General features: G+C 40.9%; 1 protein-coding gene across 2 annotated transcripts in view; it reads right to left on the bottom strand.

Moving 5' to 3' along the window:
• Positions 1-25722, bottom strand: part of GRM8 (glutamate receptor, metabotropic 8) — a 1137490-nt gene that overhangs the window by 881531 nt on the left and 230237 nt on the right. For both annotated transcript variants that reach the window (XM_006896079.1, XM_006896080.1), the window contains one exon: positions 9088-9304. In XM_006896079.1, the coding sequence (XP_006896141.1) occupies positions 9088-9304 (217 nt within the window). The remainder of the gene's footprint in view (positions 1-9087; positions 9305-25722) is intronic.

The raw sequence follows: 25722 nt of genomic DNA, 5'->3' as shown, positions 1-25722 counted from the left end.
TGCTAGCAGAGAGGTTGGCAGTTTGAATCCACCCAGAGGTTTGAGAAGACAAGCTTGGTAATCAGTTTCTGAAACGTCACAGCCCTGAAACCCTATAGAGCCGCTCTGCTCAGCACACATGCAGTAGCCAGGGGTTGGAATTGACCTGACACCAACCAACAAGCACAACAGCATTCCCACAGTGGAGAGAAAAGAATACACAAAGCATGGCTCCCCTCAGATGTTCATAGCGTTGGGGAAAAAATGATTTCCAGCAGGCAAAAATCAATTTGACAGAAGTATTAATGCTGTAAAGTACCATAGTGAAAGGAAACATTTTAATTCAATTGAATATTTTTTTTTACTTTATATTCCTGCAGCTGAGTTCCATTGCTAACACCCCATTTCAAGTCGCAAACCATATTTAATTAATATTAACACCAGGTAATTGGCAAGAATAACTTCAAAGGAGGGCTGAGGAAATTGCAAATTGGAACTGCAGATGCAGCAATATTGCAGAAGCTTTTCGCGGGGAATCAAAGAAAGTGTATATGATTCGAACAATTACTGCTGAGCCTGATCAAATAGAGCGTAATTTCAAAGCGGTTCTTCACCATAGCCTTTCCTCTTGTTGCCTAACATGCAGGGCTAGAAACTAAGTAGCCCCAGCTGCTGCTCATGAAATAACAAACAGCGTTCTAATAACGGCTTTCAAACCGAGGTTTCTGATGCTCGAGTTATGTTTCTAGTCAACCAAGGCAGTTTGAAGCAATGAAACCCACTTGGGAACCCGGGACACTTGTTTAAGTCCCTCTTGGCTGTTAATTGGAAGGTCAGTGGTTCACACCACCAGCTGCTCCACAGAAGAAAGATGTAGCAGTCAGCTTCTCTGAAGATGTATAGTTTTGACCGGAAAGCCTATGGCGAAGACGTACTCAGCCCTACAGGTCACTGTGTGTCAGAATGGGCTCAATAGTGGAGAGTTTGGGTTCTATTTCTTCAAATGTGCATTTGTCAGGGACCAATATGTATCTCTGCAGAAGGAAAATTACAAGGATCATGGGTCTAGGGACTTCATCTGGGTTCAAAAACACTAGATTCTTCTTCATAGCCAAGGGGAGGAGAAGGTTTTCTTCTTAAAAATTACACAAAGCTAGTGTTAAAATATGATCAGTGGTTCTTTTTCCATTGCATAGTCGATGCATTCATTCTTTATTATCTGTTTGTCCACTGATGAAAAGAGGTTCCTCTCCCCAAATCAAGTCATGATCAAATCATTCCACAACTGTCATTTCATAGATACAAAAAAATGAAGTCACAGAATTGGTTGACGTCATTAAATATTTCAAAGAGATTTTTCTAAGTTCAACCATCTCTGTAGTCTTGTCCAACTTTGGAGATGTTAAGATTTTGAGATTAATTACCCGCCTAACACAGCTGAGTTAGAAGCATCCAGCTTATGCGAATTGGGAGGGGAAGTCTTGTATAGTAGAAGATTTGACAGAATCAGGTCTGTTTTGTCCCCGGAATATGTGTGATGCTGACTCCCAGGCCTGTCGCCTTCAATAAGCTAGGCACCGTCAAGACACCTGAATAAAAGAGGAATGTTGCCACACTGTGCATATCCTCAGTGAAGAGACATAATGCTCTCACATACTCCTTTTATCTTCAAAGATAAAGCTTTAGCTTCCTCGCCCCTTATAATGATAGTGGGAGCATTAACGTGTATTACTCTGCCTGTTCCTTAAAAATAAAACAATAAGAGAAGACAAAGAAGTAAAAGGAACTGTCTGAAGAGCCCAGGAAACCATATCTGGAGAACAAGCTACGAGTCCCAGAACTTAGGAGAGAAAAGCATATGCATGTAATATCCACCACCAATTACTATATCAAGGAAACATCCTAGCAAACAATGGAAATAAGACATAAAGGACTTAATACATGAAGGCTTATAAAGTGGGTGATGGAGAAGCCTTAATCAGTAACAACTAAGCTGTTCCCTCAAGCCAAGGGAGACCAAAGAGGAAATGCATACAAACTGGGCCAGAAAAGATTCTCACAGTATTCATAGCTTCCCAGATGTCATTCAAACAAGTCACATCTTGGAATTGTATGAGCAAGGCAGGCAAACAGGCAGTACACAACTGTTGGTAATGGCCACACTAAGCTATCATGAAGGTCTTAATGCCACAGAATATCTTGACACAAGGGTCCCCCAACCTATCCCCACCAGGGAACTGAATTATCAGTGAGGTCATCCTATGCACTCAAGTAGTTGGAACTGGGAAAGAATCTCATAATGCACCAGAAGCAATTTTTTTAAACCTTTTATTGTGGTTTGGGTGAAAGTTTACAGAGAAAGTTCAGTTCCCATTCAACAATTTATACACTTTTTTTTAATGGCATTAGTTGCAATCCCGTCGGTGTAACAATTCTCTTATCAGTTCTTCTCTGGGTTCCCTGTTTCTCTGTATCCTCTTTTCTGCCCCTTCCTACCTTTTGAGCTTTGTTTACGAGCAAATGCTGCCCTTTTAGTCTTGTGTGGTTGAGTATTCCGTTGTTGTTAACTGCTGTCCCAGTCAAGTATGACTCATAGCGACCCTATGAATAACAGATCTGATTGTTCTGAGGAGGGTGTTATTGTTTAAACTGATTATATTACACTCTGTTCCACTCACCAAATTCTGTCTTCTTAGCATCCCTCTCATCTTTATTGTTCACGTGGTACCCTCCTGGTCTACCTACCATCACATTACTGGAAATCACCTATTTAGGTGCATGTTTTCTTCACTACATTGAATATCCCATGGTTGACAAAAGAACAAATAAATAAGTCTGGAAGAAGTACAGCCAGAATGTTCCTTAGAGGCAAGGATGGAACTTTATCTCACATATTTTACCTATGTTATCAAGAGAGGAGCTTGAGTATTGCAGAGATCATGAAGTTGGTGGAACACAGGGCAAGGTTCAGATCTGTCATTCACAGAAGTCACTATGCGTTGTAGTCAATGATACCTAACAAAAGCTTCTCCACTCTCTCTAGTCAAGCGCATTGCTGCACTCTCTGCCACTGTATCCCACATCTTCAGCTACACTGTCAAAAGTTCCTATTCTCTTCTTAGAAATGGATTTCTATCCTTTCATTTGTCTTTAAGCAATCCTTCTACCATGTCTCATCATGGAAGCCTCTCCCAGAAGACCAGGCACCCTCTCACCGCCAGCAATCCATCAGGGAAGAGAACATTCTGCCACATACTGTTTCCCACTGTCAAGACATGGCCATCATGCCTGAAACATGATGTAAAGATTCTCTTCAAAATCTATCTTCAGCTGTTCGCTTCTCATCCCAAATATTCTACCACAGTAATCATCTTTCCTCTTTCAACCATAGTTTTTTTTTTCATTTTGCCAATATTTTCAAGTTTCTTAGAAAGCTACTATCTTGACTGTAGTATATGTTGCCACTAGAAAGGGACTCGTATAATTGCATAAATCTGATGAGATTTGGACCTAATCCCACAAATCCTATGATGAGAGTCCACCCCCAGGTGGACAAATAAATAAGCAAGGATGAATATGCTTTCCAAATAATAGTATCAAAATCTATTTCATCTCTAGAAAATCCCCCCACTTGGTTTCAACATGTCTTCCATTACTGAAAATGCACGGTGTCAACAAAGATGCAAAGCAAAGCAGAAATAATTCAGTCAAGAATGGATTATGAGGATAACATTTGAACCTACATTTCCGCTCTTGTTTTGGCTCCAGAATCATATTCCTCACTGCTCTTACCCACAAAGATTTGCACTGATGCCTGAAGTTTAATAAACTCATCACCAAATCCATGGGTTCCACGCCAGGCCAATTTTTCTTTTTCTACCTTTTTGTTCCTTTTCTATACATAGCACCCACCTAGTTGTCTACATACGTAATTTCAAGTTCGAATAGAATCCTTTCTTGTTCTCAAGCTTGATTTCCAATCAGGCACCATAGCATGTTCAACAGATTCAATCTCACAAACATCTCTCAGGTCTTCCTCTTCTTCCATATCTATTATCACAACCCTACATCAAGCCATTACCACTCATCTGTCAGACTATAATATTGTGATAATGGAATGATGGAAGTTATGCTACCAGTATTTCAAATATTAGTAGGGTAACTCGTGGTAAAGAGATTTCAGCAGAGCTTCCAGACTAAGACATATGAGGAAAAAGGAAGGCCTGCCAATCTAGTTCCAACAGTTAATCAATGGCAATAATCCTAAAGATCATGATAAAACAGTCTCTATTCTAGACCCCTGGAATCCAGGTTGCAAGTTATCTGTAGCAGCCTGATTCTACAGAAGTGTGTTGCTGGTTCTGGTGAGGATTAAGGTAGAATGTTTACTCGCCGATGGGTGTGAGTTGATTTGATTCAACCTCCTATTTAAACATGCATTTGGTCAGCAGTTCGGGGCTGGAATCCAGGTTGGAAGTCGTCTGCAGCAGCTGGTTCCTACAGAGGTTTGCTGGTTCTGGTGAGGATTAAGGTGAAATGTTTACTCACCAATGGGTGTTTTAATTGTTTTTGGTCAAACATTGTCCTAAGTGGTATACCACTTGGTCTGGTATAGCACTGGTCTGTCCATTTGCTGTACAGAGGTAATTTATGGTTGTTGTGATGCTAAAAACTGTGACACTGATGTGTCAAATGTGATAATGGCTACCCATGGTGGATAGTATTTGGTGGAGCTTCCCAATTAAAACAAGCTTGGAAGCAGGAGTGGCAGCTTGTCTCTGGAAACTCAATGAACATGGGGAAACTAAGAAAATTATACAAGTGTTCAGGTCTTTCATTCATAAGGTCACTATGAGTTGTCTATGGCTTGACAGTACCTAACAACAACACAACATTATAGCCCCCTAGGCCAGAAGGTCTTCATCATACCCAATGGCTGCACTGATGAGCTCAGACATAACAATTATGGAGATGACACAGGAACAATTAGTGTTTCATTCTGTTATACATGGACTTGCTATGAGTTGGGGCCAACTTAATAGTGACTAACACCCCCAGTAGAGCTCTGATGGCCTAGTGGTAAGACGCTGTGCTGCAATTCCAAAAGCAGGTGGTTCAAACCCACCAGATTCTCCATGGGAGAAGGATGGACACGCTTACCCCCTCTGAAACTTATCGCCTCTGAAAATCTCTCTTGAATTTAAACTACGGGTCAGTTCCAGCTCAACAGCAAACAACTACAAACAGCAACAACAACATCACAATGGATTCTAAATTGCTCTCTTCCTCTTGTATTTCTCAACATTGCAATCTCAAATATAAAGCTTGATAGACCCATCAATTCCCAGCAATTCTCTCTACTATCTAGAAAATTAAGGATAAAGGTATCATGCTATAACTTGAAACACTCAACTATGTGCCAATTCCAAGTTTTCCAAATTGGCTGAGCTACAAATAAACCAAGTCCCTGCCAAACTGTGCTATTTTTTAATCCCCAAATGTGTTTTTTTTCTTCTCCAGTAAACACCACAGTTTGGAAATATCTTGGAGCAAGGCTATAACACATATCAGGAGGCCTTTTCTCTCTGTTTTTATCAAGTATCCCTTGGCCTTTTTTGTCTCAGAAAGATCATGTCTAGAGAAGAACCACCACCTACATCTGTGTTCACAGCTGTCCTCATTCACTTACAACCTATTTGCTCACAAACTACACTCGCCAGAGTCACAAAAGGCACGTCTTGAAGTCTCAGATTTCGTTAAAATGAAAAATGTTCTAATCAAACTACACAAGCAATCTCTCTCTAAACAGATTTTCCTTTCACTATCATTCCATTATGATCTATCTGAATTAATCAGAGTTCAGATGCAGGAAGTCTCCATTTACACTGAAGTTTTTCAGCAACTGCTAAAGGTAGTAATCCAGAACTCCACACAAATGGTGGGGAAATACATAGCTTTACTAATTGGCACACACTCCAAAGCAATAAATTTAAACATTTCCTTCTGAGGTGAGACACTAAGATTTATTTTTAAAACAAACCAAAAAAACCACACAAACCCCACAACATAATACTTACCACAGTGACAGATCTCTGGTAAAAGCAGCAAATGCTACAGAACTAATGAATTTTCATTAGCATCATCAGATAATTTCAGAACGGGTTAAGTTGATACCATTTGCCATCTCCATTAATATCATTGTCATGGAAAAGGTTTCATTTTCAGCTATTTTTGTCTCAGATAAAATCTTTGTCATTAAAATGAGGGATGATTTTGATGTTTAATATATTCCATGACATAATCCAGTGTGATACTAATTTGGCCTTTTCAGTGTTCTATTAATTGACAACCCATCCCTCCTCCATTCCTTAGAATAGCGAGAAGGAAAATAGATTGGACAGCCAATCAAGTTACAGAATACTGAGAGGATCAACAGAGAAGAAATGTGCCGCCCTAATCAGGCACAAACACCAGGCACTCAGATTCTTCTCTCCATACCAATGACTAAGAATGAACAGAGATAAGAATAAATGACACCATCTGAAACCTGTTACATAACGGTATTATCAAAGTACGTTGAGGCTTGCTTAAAAAGTGAGAAACAAGTCTGTCTTCTTTTAATCAGATGAATAAAACTGCAAGTGCATGAAATGCTTAGACCATGGCATTTTTCCTGACCCAGCAACAATTGCCAAAGTATGGCTAGTACTGCAATCTACAGAGTGATTCCTATCATGCACATAACTGTGTGTCCAAGAGCCACTGCTAAACACTCTCCATTCCAATATGTATGAACTCTATTTCCTTCTCTTGTTGAATTACAGCTCCAGCGAGAACTGACCACAGCTGCTTAAATAATGCATTAACTCAGCGTCCAGAAGCTACTGTCATCTGAGTGGGCATTTCCTCTGAGGGTAAACCCAGGAACGTTATCCAGAGATAACACAATTTGTCTTAATCTAAAGTTCAATTTTTATAGCAATAGTGATATAATTTAAAATTCCAGAGAGCAAAGATTATGGCTGCATCAACTCAGCAGGTGTGAACAGTAGTCTAATTAAACCAATTAAAATAGCTCAACAAGACCAAGCCTTTGCTAAGTTTCCCGCAACAGCATAGCACTGAAAACAAACATTAGTCATGCATAATATTTATTTCCACCACCCCCTGCAGTCATCCAAACGATTGTAACTTATAGTGACCCTGTAAGAACAGAGTGGAACTACTCTGTGAGGTTTCAAATGCTATAAATCTTTACAGAAATAGACTGTCATATCTTTCTCCCTTGGAGAGGCTAGTGGGTTTGGACCACCTCCAAAGAGAAAGGTGAGCAATCCCCTCCTGTGTGATTTACAGCCTCTGAAAACCCATTGGAGGCTCACCCATAAGTCAGTTCCAATTTGATGATGACTTGAGTTTGAGATATTTGGGTTAGCAGGCAAACGTCTTACCCACAGTGCCACTGTTGTTGATTGCCTTTGACCTGAGCATGTCTCATAGCAACCCTATGAACAAAAGGCCTGAAGCCCCTCTACAACTATTGAAGAGTTTCCGGAGGCATGTTGTTTAGGAAGTGAATGCCACTCCTGCTTCTAGAGTAGTCATGATTATTTACTAAGTCTTACTTTATTATTTATCAGCTCTCCTCTGGTGGCCTAGTGGCAAGAACCTGCGCTGTAATTCTGACGGCATACGGTTCAAGGCCACCAGCTGCTTTGTGGGGAAAAGATGAACAATCTGCTTTCGTGTGATTAACTGCCTCTGAAAACTTGCTGGAGGGTCAGCTATGGGTCGGTTCTGACTCTACAGTACACAACAACAACAACAATCACATATTCTAATAGAAGAATACCCCCGGGGTACTTGTAAGAGTTAAACTCTTACTTCAGTGACTTTAGACACTCCATCCTTGGTTAATTCTGGGCAAGCCCAAATCACTTCCTGAGTTAAGGCTTTTCAAGAGAGACAACAAATTATCAAGAACACTTTTTCATTCAAATCCACAATTACTGCAAAACAGCCAATGGACACTTTAATTTTCCATAAAATATTACTATTACTTTTACAGAAATAAAATGAAATATTTCAGATAGATAGATGGATGATAGACATGATGCTGTTGTTGTTATATGCTATTAAGTCAGAACCAATTCATAGCTCACCCTCCATTGGGTTTTCAGAAGCTTATAAATCTCACAGGAAGAGAACGTCCATTTTTCTCCCAAGGAGCAGTTGGTAGATTCAAACGGCCTGCCTTCAAGTTAACAGTGCACCTCTTTACTCACTAGGCCACCAGAACTCCCTATAGCATACTAGTATTTAAGTAAACTAATATGCCCCCTTTCATGCACAAAAACACATGAGAGATTAGCAATAAGACTTGTGCCATAAATTAAGGTTTACTACTTCTTCTTCCCCCACCAATCTCCTGTCCCAAACAGCAGAATCCACTACAACTTCATTGCTGAAAATAGACATTGGTAAAATGACAATAGAACTTTGGATAAGTACCTTGATAAAGACCCACAATGGAGCTCATAACCCCTTATTATGAGCAAGTTTTTACATCTTGCCCTTCATCTCAATGTAATCCTCAGAATTTACTGCAAGAATAAAAAATACAAAAAGTCAAATATGACAAGGAAAATATCACTTAGGTATAGCCCATGGGGGGCTAGTTCAGGATTGTTTTTAAATGATTACGAGTCTTAATCCGTCTAGTGACAGATATTAAAATCTACTGCCTTTTTCCCCCCCTTAATGACTTCCTAATGTAAACTTCCATCTCAAAAAATTAAATAGTATGTCATTTATTCAAATTCGCAGTGGCTCTAATGTCCCGACAAAGTCCCTCATCAAAACAGACAACTTTAAAAAATGTTCGCCTGAGTCAGAAGCTCTGTTTCCCAAATTAGCAGCCCAGTGTCACCTTGCAGACCTACAAGCAACAAAACCATCTATAATAATGCCAGCTTCCCTCTTGAAGGGACAGCCTAGGTCAAGACAGCTCTCAGAAGCGCCCACTGTCCCACACAGGTCAGACAGAGCGTGGCGACGCCCAGCCTCCAGCAACCTGCACATGCCATCATCTCATCAGAGACTGCTTACCTATCTCCCTGGAGATCTGGGTGAAGGCCTCCACGCCGCTCTCTCCGTAGTTCCCCTCAGACGCCAGCGTCGACACGTAATTCCACCCCAGCGCTGTCACAATGTCCACCATGGCTTGCGCTTGGTAGGAGTCAGGCGGGACAACCCGAGAGAAAAAGTCATACCTGGTGTTATCACTCAGCTCTGGGGCTGTGGATGCATAGCTGATTTGAGGTATCTGCAAAGCAAACAACATTGCAACCCGTGAGCAAGCTTATCGAAGAGGAATCATCCTCACACGAGAAAGACTAAGGAAAGTGTGAGCAGAAACCCAGACATCTCTGCCGGAAGCCAAGACGTGGTTTAATTAGACTATTTTATAAAGTTCTATAGGTGGACTTTCTTGCCAAAGACAATTGTTCTCAGCACAAACATTTTAAGATTTTCTTCAAGTTCCACTGGTTCTGAAACCAAAACAAAATATTTCTGCATTTTGTTGTTGTTCTTTTTGATCTTGTCATGCTAAGCGATGGTGAGATAAGTCGAAAATGGAGGTTTGGTAGATGCTTGTTCAGAAAAGGTCACCTCTGAAGTAGACTGTGGCCTTGGGACCTAAAGGTTACACGTAAAATGACTAATCAGGAATTTAATGTGAGGATCTTTTTTATACTTGTTAACACATTCCTTACGAGATCGTATTTTTGGTAAGACACTATTTTTTTTCACTAGTTTATTTACAAAATTCTATTACAAATTCAAACAAATTCTTTCCATTTTCCTCACCCCTCCCACCATCAAATTGTACAACCCAATGATTAATCCCTTCTTCCCCCTGTACATCCATATTCCTCTGCTTCCGGCCTCTCCAATATACAGTTCTGCAGGCCTATTCACTCTAGGCAATCATATCAAGAAAATCATCAAGTACCCCAAAAAGATGTTAAAAGAACCAGTCTTGTATAAGAAGAACATGTTTACCAATTCTTTCAAAATAAAATTTCAAAAAGAATCATAAGCCATTTTCTTTCTCTAGGAAAAAATAGATTATATTTTTACATAAACAGAGTGAATCACTAGAAGATCTTCAAAATGAGGATTCTTGTTTTCCCAAAATACACTTGAGCTGAGAAAGAAATATATGTCACAAATTTAAAAATCAAATAATAAAAAGTTGTTGTTGTCATTATGTTGTGTGTCTTTGGGCTGGTTCTGAGTCATGACAACTCTGTAAAACATAAAGAAACACTACCCAGTCCAGTATCAATGAGTAAGTGCAGTGTTGAAGTGCTCACTTAGCGTCCACCAAGTAGCAGTCACACACATGGCCAAGTGTCCAAGGACTCTACCAGTGAAAGGAGCTGTAGCAGAAGAACATGTGGAAAGAAGTCTAGTATTCAAGGACATCCAGGTTGTCCGAGGGCATGAAGAGTCAAGGAGTATGGAGAATAAAGCCAAGGGCAGCATTTTGGCCACAGGGCTCTGCATGTCTAAAGGCAGAGTCAGGAAAGAAGTGGCTTTGCAGGAGATGCAGTGTTTCGATGGTGGAATGTATACTGTCAAGCAGGGAATATAAGGAGCTCAACCTGCCAAGGTGAACAGAATCCTAAATGCAAACAGCCAGTCAAGTAAGGAATAAAGGCAGAGTTTTTCCAAAGGCCTTACGGAAACACAGAATGACTGTAGCTAAAGACAGACATGTAATCAGATTTTTGTTCTAGAAAGATCAAATATGTAGAAAAGAGTGGTCCTCAAATTTCTGTGCACATCTGGGTAAGCTCATTCCCAGAGATACTGCTTCTGTATATCTGGAGGTCCAGGAATCTGCATTTTAATGTTGTTTGATTAAACTGCATACTATGTATACTGGCTGAGGTGCAGTGACTGGTCCAGGCCATGGTCTTTGTGATTACTTGTTATGCATCAGAGATCAGGACAATGACTAAGGATTACAGAAGAAGAATTAATGCCTTTGAGTTGTGGTGCTAGAGAAGAGTATTGACCATACAATGGACTACCAGGAGAACAAATAGGTCTGCCTTGGAAAGGGTGAAACCAAGTTTCACTTTGGAGGTAAGGATTTTGAAGTTCCATCTCACTCACATACTTTGAACACATGGCCAGGAGGGACCAGTCCTTAAAGAAAGACACCATGCTTAGAAAGGTGGAGGGACAGCACAGGAGAGGAAGACCCAAGAGGAGATGGGTTGACATGGTAAATGGGGCAGTGGTATTAGGTGTATCAGAGTCAGTGAGACTGACTCAGGATAGGACAGGGTTCAGAGCTATTGTATACAGGGTCACTATGAGGCACAGGCTACTCAGCAGCACATAACAACAACAACATAGTTACAGGAAGCCAAATAAGAATTGGGGAAACAAGCTGCCAAAAACACCCACTAAAGAAATCTAAGTAAGAAAATTATGAGAACTCAAGAAGTACATTAGCATAGATGAAAAAGGATGAACAGAAATGAAAAGTATCTAAAACAACAGAAATTATTAAGTCTCTGAGTATCTAATAGCGCTCTGGTAAGCTAGTGTTAAGTAGTTGTGCTGCCAACTTGAAGGCAAGCGGTTCAAGTCCACCAGCTGCCCCATGGGGGCAATCTCCCACTATACCATTTATTGCTCTGGAAACCCTCTGGAGGGTCAGCTATGAGTTGGTTCCAAATTAATGGTACATAACAACAACTAAAGCAGATACAGGTATAGGGAGAAATGTTGGCTAATGCAACTTTGAAATCTTAAGTCTGGCATTAATATTTATCAAAATAGGAAGGGGACGAGGAGAGAATTTCAGGGGGAAAAACACAAGTTCTATTTTTTATTTGTAAGTTTTGCTGCTCCTGTTTGGTAAATGAAACAAACAGAAAGTAGGCAGTGAGACTGAAGACTGGAGTTCAAGATTATCTTTGAGACTGACAATAATAACTAGGGTAGGGGACATTGTGAAAATGGGAGCTAAAGCCAGGGCAGGGCACCTGATAGCCACAGAAAACCAAAGGGCAATTTGGAGTGTGCGTCCCATCTACTGTCATGCTGCACGTGAGTAGAAGGTCAGAAGTCAAAATGACTCCAAGATGCCACAGTTGAGTTTCTCAGTGCAGAGTGCAGGTTTGGTTCACGCACATACAATGAGCTTGCTTTAATCGGACCCCTGCAGCCAATGTCAGTACTCGGGTGTCAAAGAAGTTCCATCTTCCCATATGGGGCTGCACACACAGACTCAACAGTCACCCACAACCCCCTGGTCAGATGATTCTTAATCTGTGTAGAGGGTTTGACTCCAGCTTTTGTTGTTGCTGTTGTTGATTGCCTTCAAGTCGAGCACGACTCATAGTGACTCTATGAACAAAAGGCCTGAAGCCCCTCTACAACTATCAACATTTATCAAAGTTCATAGAGTTTCCAGAGGCACGTTATTTAGGAAGTGGACGCCTGTGAAAAATCCCTTCCCATCTGGATAACACTCCCCTGGGTCTAGAGAGTCCTACTCTATAGGAGTGACCAGTGACATAACCTTGAACTTTTCAAGTTAAAAAGCTTGTCACTCAGGCAACAGAAGTAGATCATAACGTCCGGAGCTCTCCAAGGTGCTGCATCTGATGCCAGCAAAATGCTCACTCTTGCACGAGCTCCTGCATCCATGAAATCCAGGTCTCTCTGTTCTGGATATGACAATGATTACTCAGGCAAGTCTGATTAATGCCACATTCTTGCTGGACCTCTGACAGATCAGGGGAACTTGTTCACACTGCAAGGTAGGGGCAGCAGGAAAGCCAGTCTGACTTGCCTCAGTCCTACCTCTCTGATTTCTTTGCCAAGTGCATTGCCACTCTCTGGACCCTTAATTAGGCTCTGTGTTTCTGTAGTACATGACTATTCAGTAAGTATACTCTTCTAGATCTTTGGCCCACACACTCAACCTTGGCCTTGATCACATGTTCCTGTTTGCTTCTTAAGCACCTGGGCAAGGAAAGAGATAAGCGGTTACTGAATGAAAGCTACTCCTTCCACATGAAAGTATTCTCCTAGATCAAAAGCTCAGGCATTTCTAGTCTAATGAAAAGATTTCAGGAGTTTGACCTTCACTCTAGAAAGAGTGTGTGTCAGAGAAAGAGAACGAGAGAGAGAGAGAGATATTCTATATTCAATTCTGTAGCACAATTCTATTTTCCTGTCCTGCGTGGATACAAAATAATCCTACTTCCTCAGTGACTCGGAGTCCAGCAGTAAAATACTTCACACAGCCCCCACCAGGCCTATAACAACGAACCACCCCTTTCTAAAAATGAGCACAAAGCGTGAAAACTGAGTGTTTGAAACGAAAACTAATTATCTCAAATTACTACCTCCAGTCAGTCACTTTCAGGGCTGTTTAATTAGCAGTCAGCATCATGTTTAGGATTAATTAAACAGGTGTAAATGGTATATAAAATAAAAGTGCAGCGTGAAGATGGCTGGACGGTTGTTTGAATAATTAGGTAACGGACTTTCTCCCCATAGTCTTAAATAGCTTCATCTTTCCAGATCAATGTGCAGAAAAGCAATGTGAAAGTACATGTTGGTGTCTGCGTTGGCTTCGTTTCTGAGATGCCTCTGTCTACAACAGTGCGTGCCACTGTACACCGATGGCATTTTAAAGACAATCTCCCAAGTTATCGTGAGGTCACACCTCATTTTTATTCTGAAAGACCACTAAGCATTGGTTCATTAACCATTTTAATTTCTGCGCCAGCTTCCCCAATCTTTCCACTATCCTCAAATTAAACTTCCACTGGCACTTGATGTGAGATTTTTTTTTTAACTTAAGATGTTTCTTTCCCTTTTTCCTACACCACAGTCAAAGAGCGCTGGTGTTGCTAGTAGTCATGTACTCAAATGTTGTCCCCAAGGCTGGCAGTTCAAACTCACCCCGAGACTCTGTGCAAGAGAGATCTGGTGATCTATTTCTACAGAGTCCCAAAACAAAACAAACAAAAGAAATCAAATAGACTGTCAGCGAGGTTATTCCACTTTTTGGTGACCCTCCGTCATGTTCATAAGGCTGTAAATGTTAATGGACATAGACTGCTGCTTCTTTTTCCCAAAGTGCAGCTGGTAAGTTTGAACTAACTAACTTTCAGTTAGTAGTCCAACTCAGCCCACTGTACCACTGAATCAACTCTATCACATGGTGATGTCATGAGTTGAAGGTGACTCAATAGCACCAAACATGAGCACCAAAGCCACCTCGACTTCCCTACAACCATGGAGCTTTCACCTTCCAGAAACCAAAAGGTATTAAGGAGAGAGGGAGACATATAAAGACGTGATAGGAGAGAGAAGAAGACAGAAAAATGTACAGAGAAAAGAAATTTGCAGAACCACCTGTAGCCACTTCCAAATCTTAGAATATCCTTTATAAGCTTCTATTTAAGCCTACCCGCCCATTTGAAGAAGAAAATCCAAGCTCTTCCCTGTGACTCACAAAAGCCACCAGAATCTGGCCCCAGCCTCCTTCCTACTTCTTGTCTTCTCTACCGAACAAGCACACCGTGAAAGATTTCGGATTGAAGCCAAGAACAACGCCGACATAGAAACATTTCTCAGAGTTTATTGCATGCCAGGCTACTCAGCACTGGGGGATGGGCTCAGGGGGTTTATACGGGGTCACTCTAGTGGTTCATTGGGGCATAAAGTTCCTGGTCTTGGGAAACTGGTTCTGGGGAATGTCCTGACGTAGGATTTCTGAGTTCTAGTTTCAGAAAAATGTCCTGACATACGGTTTTCTAAGTCCTCGTTTTAGGGAATGTCCTGACATAAGATTTTCTGAGTTCTGGTTTTAGAAAATATCCTGACATGGGATTTTGGAGTCGAGCTTGAACCTCCACTTTGATATTTAGCCTAACACACTACACACCAACGTGTCTGTGCACACATTTGCCAAGTCACTTCACATATAGAGAAACTGTGTTCGATCCACCCAGTGATCTTCTGCATAAATTTACTATCCACCTCAAAACTTGTCTCCTCCCTCAGAAGCTGTCACTCACTCGACCAGGTAGTATCTTCCACTCCTAGGTCCTGTTGCTGCTATAATTGCTGTTAGGTGCTGTCAGCTCAGCTCCAGTTTATAAAAATCCTATGGGAAACATAATAAAACACTGCCTCATCACTGCCCCATCACCCTCACAATCTGAGTTTTTCCTCAGCCCACAGTTGCAGTAACTCTATCAATCCCTGTCATTGGGGATCTTCCTCTTCTACAAGGAGAATCATGACTATCTGCTAGCTTATGAGCCTCTCAGCATCAAGGTCTCTGCTTACTGAGTATTCCCTGATGGTACAACTGCCCAATGAATGTTTTGGAAGTCATTAATTAAACTGTAGCAAGAACTTGACAGAGTCTCTTTATAACCCACCAAAAAGTGCAAGCTGTTTTTCATTCATCCCTCATAGTCCTTCTCCAGCCTGTTCTATGTCCTACGAGACTGAACCACATTACCCAGGCTCTTATGCCATTGGCTTCCAGTTGAGCTGGGTCAATAGAAGGCCTAGCAGCAGATGAAAGGGCAGAAGTGCATAGGCCTCCAGCAATTTCTCCAATTATGTGGTATCTGTCTGCCAAGCCCTCACCCATGGCTAACACTCTTGTGTTGACCAGAATTGTGGGAAGCTCCTGAGTCCTTAGCTACAACAATTAAAAAAAAAAAAAAGAATCCTTCAAGTTCATCCCAACTTATGGTGAGCCTATATATTACATTTGAACTCTGCCCCACAGGAATGTCAAGGCTTCAGTCTTCCAGAACCAGATAACCTGGCCTTTCTATAAAGATGACTCTGTGTGGGTTCAAACCACAGAACTCTGTTAGTCACTGAGTGTTTAACATATGTATCATCCAAGGACTCCTTCTCATGATTGCTATGTCGTAAGGCTTTCCCATTTCACACTATTTCTCTTAACTATGGCCAAATCTTATAAACAGTTCCTTTTTTGAACTGCTCTCTCACTACTACTACTACCACCACCACCACCACCACTACTACTATTACTACTAGAGGGCTCTGATGCCTTGTTGTTATATTTTATCGGGTCACCTGAGACTCATAGTGACCCTATATACAATAGCTCTGAACCCTGACCTATGCTGAGACGGTCTCACTGACTCCAACACATCTAATCCCATTCCCCCAGTTATAGTGTCAATCCATCTCATCCGGGGTCATCCTCATCTGTACTCTCAACCCTTTCAAATATTATTTCCTTATCCAAGGACTGGTCCCTCCTTCCTGTGTGCCCAACATATGGGAGATGGAGCTTCAAAATCTTTGTCTCCAGGGGAAAACTTTGTTTCCCCCTCTCTGAGACCAGACCTATTTGTTCTCCTAGCTGTCTATGGTATGTTCAAGATTCTTCTCCAGCACAACTTAGTCATCACTTATTCTTTTGTCATCCTTAGTCACTATTCAGCTCTTTGATGTATAGCAAGTGATGGCGAAGACCATGTCTTAGATCAGGTGCATCTTGGTCTCCAGAGTGACATCATTGCTCTTTAGCACTCTGGAAGCTTAGTAATAAGGAAATATGCTGCCAATATAAAGGCATACAGTTCAAATCCACTAGCTGCTCCACTGGAGAAAGATGGGCAATCTCCTCCCACCCAATTTACTGCCTTTGAAAATCCACTGAAGGGTCAGCTATTCAACATTACAACAATTCAACATCACATAACAACAGCTCCTAAAAATGTACAAGAGCCTGGGTGATGCAACCAGTGTAACAGGTCTCTGTAGAGGTAGAAGCCATTGTGCTTCCCTATCTCATCCCTTCCCAGCTTCTCAGCCTTCTCTACTTCCTTTCTCTTCCAGCCTCCTCTTCCAGTGTCCTTGCATGACTTCTTTCCTTTCATTTTACTTTTAGTTCCTCAAGTATCAAATTGCATCCTTGGAAAACACCTGTCATTTTGCCTATCTTCATTTCTCAGTTCCTTTTTGCTGAAGTATCATAAGAATAAAATATGTGCTTGAAATGAGGCCATATTTTGACTTCCCAAACAAAGCATATTTGAAGCAATTAGTTGCATATCACCACACCCACCCTAAAAATGGCTTTGGCTTCCATTTCCCTGATAATTGTTTTGAGTTTAGGAAACATCCCTTCTCCTCCCACTCTATTCTCACTTCAGCCCACAGAAAAGGAGTTTCCTATCCTTCACTCTTATCCTTCCTTGGTTCTCACAGAGAAAATACACTCCATCTAAATTTCTCTAGTTTATTTACTCTCCTCTTTTGGAAAAAGGAACTAAAACAGAAGTCAAAGTTCTGTATTTATTGGGCAAGCATTATTAACAAATTCTCCTCTTGTTCTTTGACTTCTGACCTACCCTCATCCATCCTGAACTTCTCTCTGTATGGTAAAACCAGGCAAGGCCAACCTTTCAGAAAAGCAAGCCCATCATCTTTCTCCTTATATTCAACTTGTCATTAGGTATGTTAGTGAGGCCAGAAGTCTATGTAATTGGTTGAAGATTTAGAATCTTTGGTGCAGAGACTTAAAGTTGAGGTCTTAGATGGGAGAAATCATTTTGGCCTCAACTACAAGCTATTCTCTACAATTCAATTCTTCACAGAAATGTGTGTTTGGGGAGTTATATGGTCTATATTTTGGTAAAGATGGACATTTAGTGTGTTATTCTATTATTATTATTATTAATGAAAATTTACAGAGACTTTGGATTTCCATTCATTCATTGTTGCACTTTTCTCCCTACCCATCCCTAATTCACTCTTCTCTTTGAAAACTTCTTTCATTGTTATGTAATCCCTCCCCCCAAGTCCACTCCACTATGCAAGCTTCGATCTGGACTCCTGTCATGACAATAATACTTAGGAAACACCAAGAGATTCCAAAAGTTTGGCTTAGAGATCAAGGTGGCAAAAGTTCTATTCAAAAGAAATTCAGACACAGTCTCTTGAAATTTTTTTTAATTTTTTTTTTAAATTTTGATAACATAATAGACAAATGCACAGACACACGTACTTTAAATAGAGGTCAACAGATATTCTTGTTCTCTTATCTTTTCTTCATTCTAGACAGATTGCTGTTGTTGCTGTTGTTAGGTGTTGTTGAGATAGCTCTAATCGACAGCCACCCAAGAACAACAGGGCAAAACCTTGTCTGCTCCTGCCTTATGCTATTAATTACTGCTATGCTTAAGCCTCCTATTGCAAAAACTATGTCAGTCCTGACCGTGGCATGTTTTCTTATATTTTGGCTGAAGCCCTTACTTTTCCAAACAGGCTGTCCTTCTCCAGAGACTGATTCTTCCTGATAACATGCCAACAAATGTTAGACAAAGTCTCTCCATCCCTCCTTCTAAAGAGCAATATGGCCACACTTCTTGGAAAACTGAATTGTTTGTTCATCATGTAACTCATGGTATATGCAATATTCTTGGTCAACACCATAATTCAAAGGTAACAATTACTCTACCTAGGTACCAGGCCACTCAGAATAGGAGCATATTTTCCTGCTCTCTTTGACACTATCTTCACTGCTACATAAGAATAAGATGTGTGCATCTTAATGTGTGCATCAGGTGAGTGTAACTTCTGAAAAGCATCCTTTAAGGGAGATGACATGGCCCCACTACGGCCCTCCATTTTGTCTGTAGGCTGCAATTTAGATATCACAGGTAGGGTTTCACTAGATGTCCTAAGGATGGTGGAGAAAAACACCACACCCTACTTCAATCCATCATGCTATCTAGAGAGCTCTGGTGGCCTAGATTTTTATAAATATTCTATTTTACTGCTTATATTTTTATCCATCTCCAATCCATTCTACATTCTTCAAACTGATCTTTAAAGGAAAGAACAAACTTATCAAAGTCGTGCTCAGAGCCATCCAACCACCATCATCTACTGCTTTCAGAGTAAAATTCAAGCTTTTCACGATAGGATCCTTAGGATTGGCCTTACAACCACTCTTTCCATCACTCAACCAAACCAGCAATACCAGCTTCCTTTCTGTTCTCCGACCTGGCCATCCACTTTCTTAACTCCAACCTCCGATTTATTGTTCCATGTACTTTCCCAAAGATTTTTCTAGTTTTCCTCATCGTATGTGCCAACGTTGCCCCACTAAGAGCCCTTTCCTGACATCCCCTCTCACTTCATCTCTTCGTTGACTTTCTTCATTACATTCACTATAGCTTGCCATGGTATGTTCTGCTTCCCTTACTAAACTGCTGATTCTACAGGGAGTTTGCTCTGTTGTTTGCAGGTGCAGCTTCACCTCCTCATACAAGGTTGTTTTCGTTGCCATGGAGTTGGTCTACACTTACAGCAATCTTATAGACAACAAAGGAAATACTGCCTGATCCTGTGCCATCTTCATGATCATTCATATGCTCAAGTCCACGGTTAGCACACAAACAACCCACTGCCATCCAGATGATTCCAGCTCACAGAAATCCTGCAAGGCAGCAGAACTGCTTCACAGTGTTTGCAAGGCTGTTCTTACAGAAGCAAGCTCCCACATCTTCCTACAGAGTAGCCAGTAGATTCACTCTACCAACCTTTTGGGTTGCAGCCAACCTCTTTAATAACTGAGTCATTAGGGTGCCTTGTTAGCTCCTGGTAGAGACTTAATAAATAGATGCTCAAAGGAAAACTAATCCAGTCATCCTCCCATCATCCAAGGACTCCTTTTGTTGTTCCCTCCATGCATAGTAATTTTCAAAGACTTTCTATAAAATTACGTTTAAAAAGTAATTTATTTCCCGTTCTCTTTATTCATTAGAGGCATATTTAGTTTTGACAGCTTCTGAAGAGCATGAGATTTCCACTGTTCCCAGCCAGGGTGAAATGATATCATTCCACGAAACAAATAAATATCAAAGTTGTAGCTTGTGTTGGCTCATGAGAGGAAAGCACCGAGTACTTACTAAACTTTGAGGAATGCCAAAAAAATAGTATGAAAACCTTATAACTAGCTCAGCAAATTCTTTAACATAAAATGCACACGATCAAAACACATAGCCCATCGACTTCAGGTTGTCATTACAGAAAATTATTATTCTAATCAAAGGCCAAGGTCTCAGGGTAATGGAATCATTTGTTCTTTCTTGCTTATCTATGCAGTGGATAGTGTAGACTGAGAAGAAAATGGTTATTCCTCCATCAAACTGTGTCCCATGACATCGCCTTCAAAGTGTCTGACTCTGTATAACTGAGGTTGATAGTGGAAGTTTCTGAGACCTAGCTGGGCTAAGGGGCATTCAGACACTATCCATGCACTCTCAAGGCCCAGGAATGTAACAATTCCATTCCAGCTGACCTTCAGGTTTCCCACCGCCTATGGCATTAGTTTTCTCCCTCTTATCTACTACACTGCCAGGGTTTCTCAAGGATTATCAGAATCTTCATAAAAGTCTTTCCCTCAGAATCTTGGCAAATGTAAAATTTTCCTGTAAGAAACTCATAAACATCTGAATTTTAAGACAGAAGACAATTTAAAAGCTGATTTAAACACCTTTCCATCCTCAATTCCTGCCAAATAAAGTTTTTGTTCTTTTCATCTCTGTAAACAACACTGCCCATTGATTGTGGATGAGAATGGCAGGGTAGGCTTTTCACGCTGTTCAATAGCATCATTGGTTTTCTCCAGTGAAAGATCAGCATGAAGCCACGCTCAGTCATCGGGGGTTCGTGCTAGTTTGAGCACTGCTTCGGTGAGGCTGCCCTTGGCAACAGCGACCATCACTACAAGAAATTCCTGCCACCTGGACCTTGGCTGGATTTGTTGTTGCTGCACAAATGGGACCAAAGCGCATAATGAATTGTAACCAACAGCTGTATGTTCAGAATTGAATGCTCTCTGGTATCAAAACTACTAGTTGCTGGGACACGACTGAGCATATAATCAGAACTCAAATACATAGAAAATTGGGGCTAGATACCAAAGCCTATCACTGACCCTTGAATCTTGAGCTTTTCTGAACCTTTTGGTTCCATGAAAATAGACCAAGGAGAGGGAAATGGAGCCAAAAAGTAAAATAAAAATAAAAGAGAGTGAGAGAGTTCTATAAAGTGATTGGCAAGTCGGAGCCAACCAACTCACAACTCATCCTCCATTGGGTTTCCAAGGCTATGAATCACACGGGAAGAAGTTGGCATCTCCCCAATTCCCTAAAGCCACTGGTATACTTGAACGACCAAAGAGGTGTTATGTTAGCAGCGTAACTCCTTACAGGCTTTCTGCAGAAAAGAGCCAACTATCTCTCCTTTCAAAAACATAGAGCAGCACTACAAATTACTAGTTGCCCTTCCATCAAATCTGTTTCATTGAGAACCTCTGTGTGTCCCTAAGCATTTCTCCTCAGGTGCTTCTGAGTAGATTTAAAATCTTCCTGTGAACAGCTGAGTGTTTAGCTATTTGTATCACCCATGAACTCAAAGAATATCCTATTTCAAGTCAAGACCTGCTTGAACAAGCTTGCACAACTTGTGGATAGTTATTAAGCTCCCAATTCATACAATGTAGTGTCAAATATGACTCTGTCCTTGCCTTCCCTCTCAGGCAAGTTCTCATAGTAGATTAAAAGAAAGCCATGACAATGTGGGGTTTGATTAAGAGTTGTTGTTGTTGTTGTTGTTAAGTGCTGTCGAGTCATAGATGACTCATAGCAAACCTATGAACTAAAGATCTGAACGCTTGTATAACTTTCATCGTTTCTCCAAATTCACAGAGTTTCCAGAGGTAAGTTATTTTGGAAGTGGGTACCATTCCTGCTTCCAACCTTGTTTTAGTCAGGGAGCTCCACTAAAGACTGTCCACCATGTGTTGCATTTGACACATCAGTGTCACAGTGTTTAGCATCACAGTAGGATGAATAATTAGATGTAGCAAAAGAGGAGGAGAGACAACCTACTGAAATGAGAAATTGTAGAAACCAGTGGGAAAGAGAAAGAGTTCTATGGCACTGTTCATCATGCAGTATCTTTATCCTTCCACTTACATCAGCTCACTCAAACTAAGCAGAACTCTATATACTCACTCATAATGAAAGAGCTGTGATTAGTTAGCATACATCACAACATTGTTGATGTTGTCGGGTGCCATTGACTAAAGCACAACTCATAGGGACCCCAGGAACAACAGATTTTAATCCAGTCCTGTCCTGTGCCTTCCTCATCATTGCTAACACTTTGAGCCCATTGGAACAGTCACCATGCAATCCACCTTGTTGGAGGTCTACCTTTGTTTTGCTGACCCTCCACCTTTACAAGCATGATATCCCTTTCCAAGTTATAGCTTCTTCACAAAGTACATGAGAAGCAGCTTTGCCACCACTGCTTCTAAGGAGTACTCTGGTTGTGCTTTTTAAAAAACATATCTGTCTGTTCTTTTAACAGCCATGGCATCCTCACTACTTCCCAACATCACCATTCAAAGGTATCAATTCTCCTTCTGTCACTCTTATTCATTGTCCAGCTCTCAAAAGTAAAATAAATAATTGAAAAGATCACACAACGTAAGGAGGCTTTAAAGCAATGACTTGAATAGCAGTCTGGGCCAGGATTCAGATCATGCTCCCAACACTCCAGGAGACACTGCCTCCTCACAAACACACAGCACAGGTATAAAGTTAACCAGAGAAGAAAGAGTTAAGGTCAACTCATGAGCCATATGGAAGAAATAATTCCATATTTTCTCACAATGATGAATCTGGAATTTTAGTGGCAAATATGAAGATTAATACATAGAAGTCACATAGAGAGAATTTCTAAAAAATATTCGCATGCCTGAAATTACAAACATGTAATTTCTTGGGTTTATAGTATCCATTGGGATATTCTATTGAATCTGAAAAGGGTGCATGTTTTCAAAAGTTTTCAATGGTTATTTCATGAGGTTAGTAGGATCAGGAAGTAAATGGCAGAGTCAAATTAAAGTAACTCAAGCAGGGTTAATTAAAGGGCTATGTTCAAGGCATGAGCAGTGTACAGCGGACAGCAGTGGAGAGCCATAATCCAGGAATCCAGTAGGAGTTAGAAAGAGGCAGGCCACAAATATCTGGGAGGGATACGCTGGAAAGAATGTTATGAACAAATGACATCTTGGAAAAAGATATGATCATTCTGGAGGGACAGACAGAGCTCCTGACAACTCCACAGGGAGAGAGTCAAGAAAATGGCCTTTTCTCCTCCTATATTTTCTCCTTCCATGGCCTCCTCTCCTTCCCTGACTCCTGCTGCATCTCTCTGTGACAATACTCAGAGGGCAAGGGAGCTGTTGGTGTTGTCTGCCCAGAATAATCCCAATCCCACCTGAGGTGGACAGCAGAAAGCAGGAGACAGGAGGAAGATCTGGAAGAGCGTCAACCTGTCCTGCAACCATCAGCTGATCATTAGGAGCTCTGAGAAAATGTATAGGTGGCTCTGGTGGGAGCTCTGATGGCCTAGGGGCAAGAAGCTGCACTACAATCCCGAAGGCATGTAGTTCAAATCCACCCGCTATTCCGCGGGAGATGGATGGGCAATCTCCTCCCATGCAATTAACTGCCTCTAAAAACCTGACGAAGGGTCAGCTATGGGTCAGTTCTGACTCTACAATACACAACAACATGATGAATACTCCTTAGCAGCAAAGATGGTGAGCCTTTGGTGCATGTACTTTGGACACATCATCAGGGAAGACCAGTCACTAGAGAAGGACATCACATCTGGTAGAGGGTCACTTAAAAGTGGGGAAATCCGCAATGAGATGGACTGACACAAAATTCACAAAAGATATGTCAATGATCATAAAGATAGCACGGGATCAGGTGATGCTTCATTCTGTATGCAGAAGGGTACCATAAATTAGAACCAATATGGTGGCAACTAAAAACAACAACAAAATAAAGTCAGTTTTTGCTGTTAGATATCAGCAAGCCAATTTTGACTTATGGTAACCTCACATATTACAGTTTCGTTGGCTTTAACCATTATGAAAACTGACATATAGATCTTTCTTCCATGGAGCTACTTGGTTGGTTCAAACTGAAGCCTTCTGATATAGCAGCTTAATGCTTAATACAGCACATCACCATGACTTCTTTTATTACTTATATTAAAATATCTATTTGTGTATTCTAGTCAATCATGAAAGGGTACATGTTTTCAGAATTTTTCCAAGCAGGTAAGCAACAGAAAGTAATTGGGAGAGTATAACATTAGAGTAACTCGTGAGGGATACTTAAGGGGCTATGTTCAAGTCAAGAGTGGGGTAAAACAATTGGGGCAGATCATTTACACCAAACCCTTTTGATTATTGGAAAACTCTAACCCTTAAAGCCAAAAAAAGGTCTTGTAATTTAGTGAAGAAGTAGTTATGATGGCAACTCCAAGGTGCATGATTCAAACACATGATTCAAATCAACTACTGCTTGGGAGAAAGACTGTGCTTCTGAAAACTTGATGAAGAGTTAGCTACTAACTCGTCAGTTCCAAATCAATGGCACATAACAGCAACAATCCTAAAGCCAGGCCAGGTAAGATAGAATTTCCTTTGGAAAGTCAAATAATTCATTCCCTATTTAAAATAGAAGTAGAATTATTTTAATCAAATTGGTAATGACATTTGATTTCTAGTCTATTTTCACAAAATGAAGAATAAGTAATCCATGAACATGAGAGAATTTACACACAAACAACAATAATTACAGTCTGTAAGATTAATAAACTTTTTTTCACATCTGCTAATTACATTTTACAATGAGAATACACAACAACTCCTAAGGGGAAAAGTTGTAATAATTTATCAAATCCCTAGTACTGTGGGAATTATTAAGCCTAACTACATGCATATATTCACTCAAAGGCTGGATTTCAAACTTTCATGTTTTAAAGGATGGGTTTTAATATTCCACCTAGTTCACTGTCCCCAGTTCATAGATTTTCTTAATTTTCAATTTTTCTTACCCAAAAATGGTATTTTTAAAAATTTCCATACATTTCAGTACTATTATGATTTCTAGAAAATGTTCATCAGAGAATTTGAAATATTGCATACAATATGGAAAGGTTAATTGAATATGCATACTTTTCCTAATCAATAGTTAAATTATTGTGGTTTCAATGATTACTTTTGATTAGTTCATTCAACAATTTAGTTCTCACTGTGTTCCACTATAAAGACAGTACTCGGCGTAGTGGGCACCCTTCCCTGCCTCTATAGATTCCAATTGGCTGGAGACGATGGTGGTGGTATTGGTGATGGTGGTGGCACTGGTGAGGGTTGGGATGGTGCTGGTGCTGGTGATGGTGGTGGGATGGGGGTGATGATGGTGGTGATGTTGGAGGGGTGAGGGTGGCGATGGTGATGTTGGTGGTGATGGTGATGTTGGTGGTAGTGGTGGGATGGGGTGATGATGGTGATGGTGGTGGGATGGGGTGATGGTGGGGATGATGATAGTGATGATGGTGATGGTGATGGTGATGGTGGTGGTGGTGGGATGGTGGGATGGTGGGATGGTGGGGGGGTGGTCATGATGGTGGTGGAATGTGGATGATGATGATGGTGATGGTGGTGGGATAGTGGTGATGGTGGTGGTGGTGGTAGTGAGGATAGTGGTGGGATGGTAGTGGTGGGATGGGGTGATGATGGTGATGGTGGTGGGGGTGGTG

The sequence above is a fragment of the Elephantulus edwardii genome, unplaced genomic scaffold, assembly GCF_000299155.1.
Source record: "Elephantulus edwardii isolate Elephantulus edwardi_28Jun2011 unplaced genomic scaffold, EleEdw1.0 scaffold00181, whole genome shotgun sequence".
Classification (NCBI taxonomy): Eukaryota; Metazoa; Chordata; class Mammalia; order Macroscelidea; family Macroscelididae; genus Elephantulus; species Elephantulus edwardii.
The sequence above is the reverse complement of the archived record's forward strand: the minus strand, read 5'-3'. Positions and strand labels throughout refer to the sequence as shown.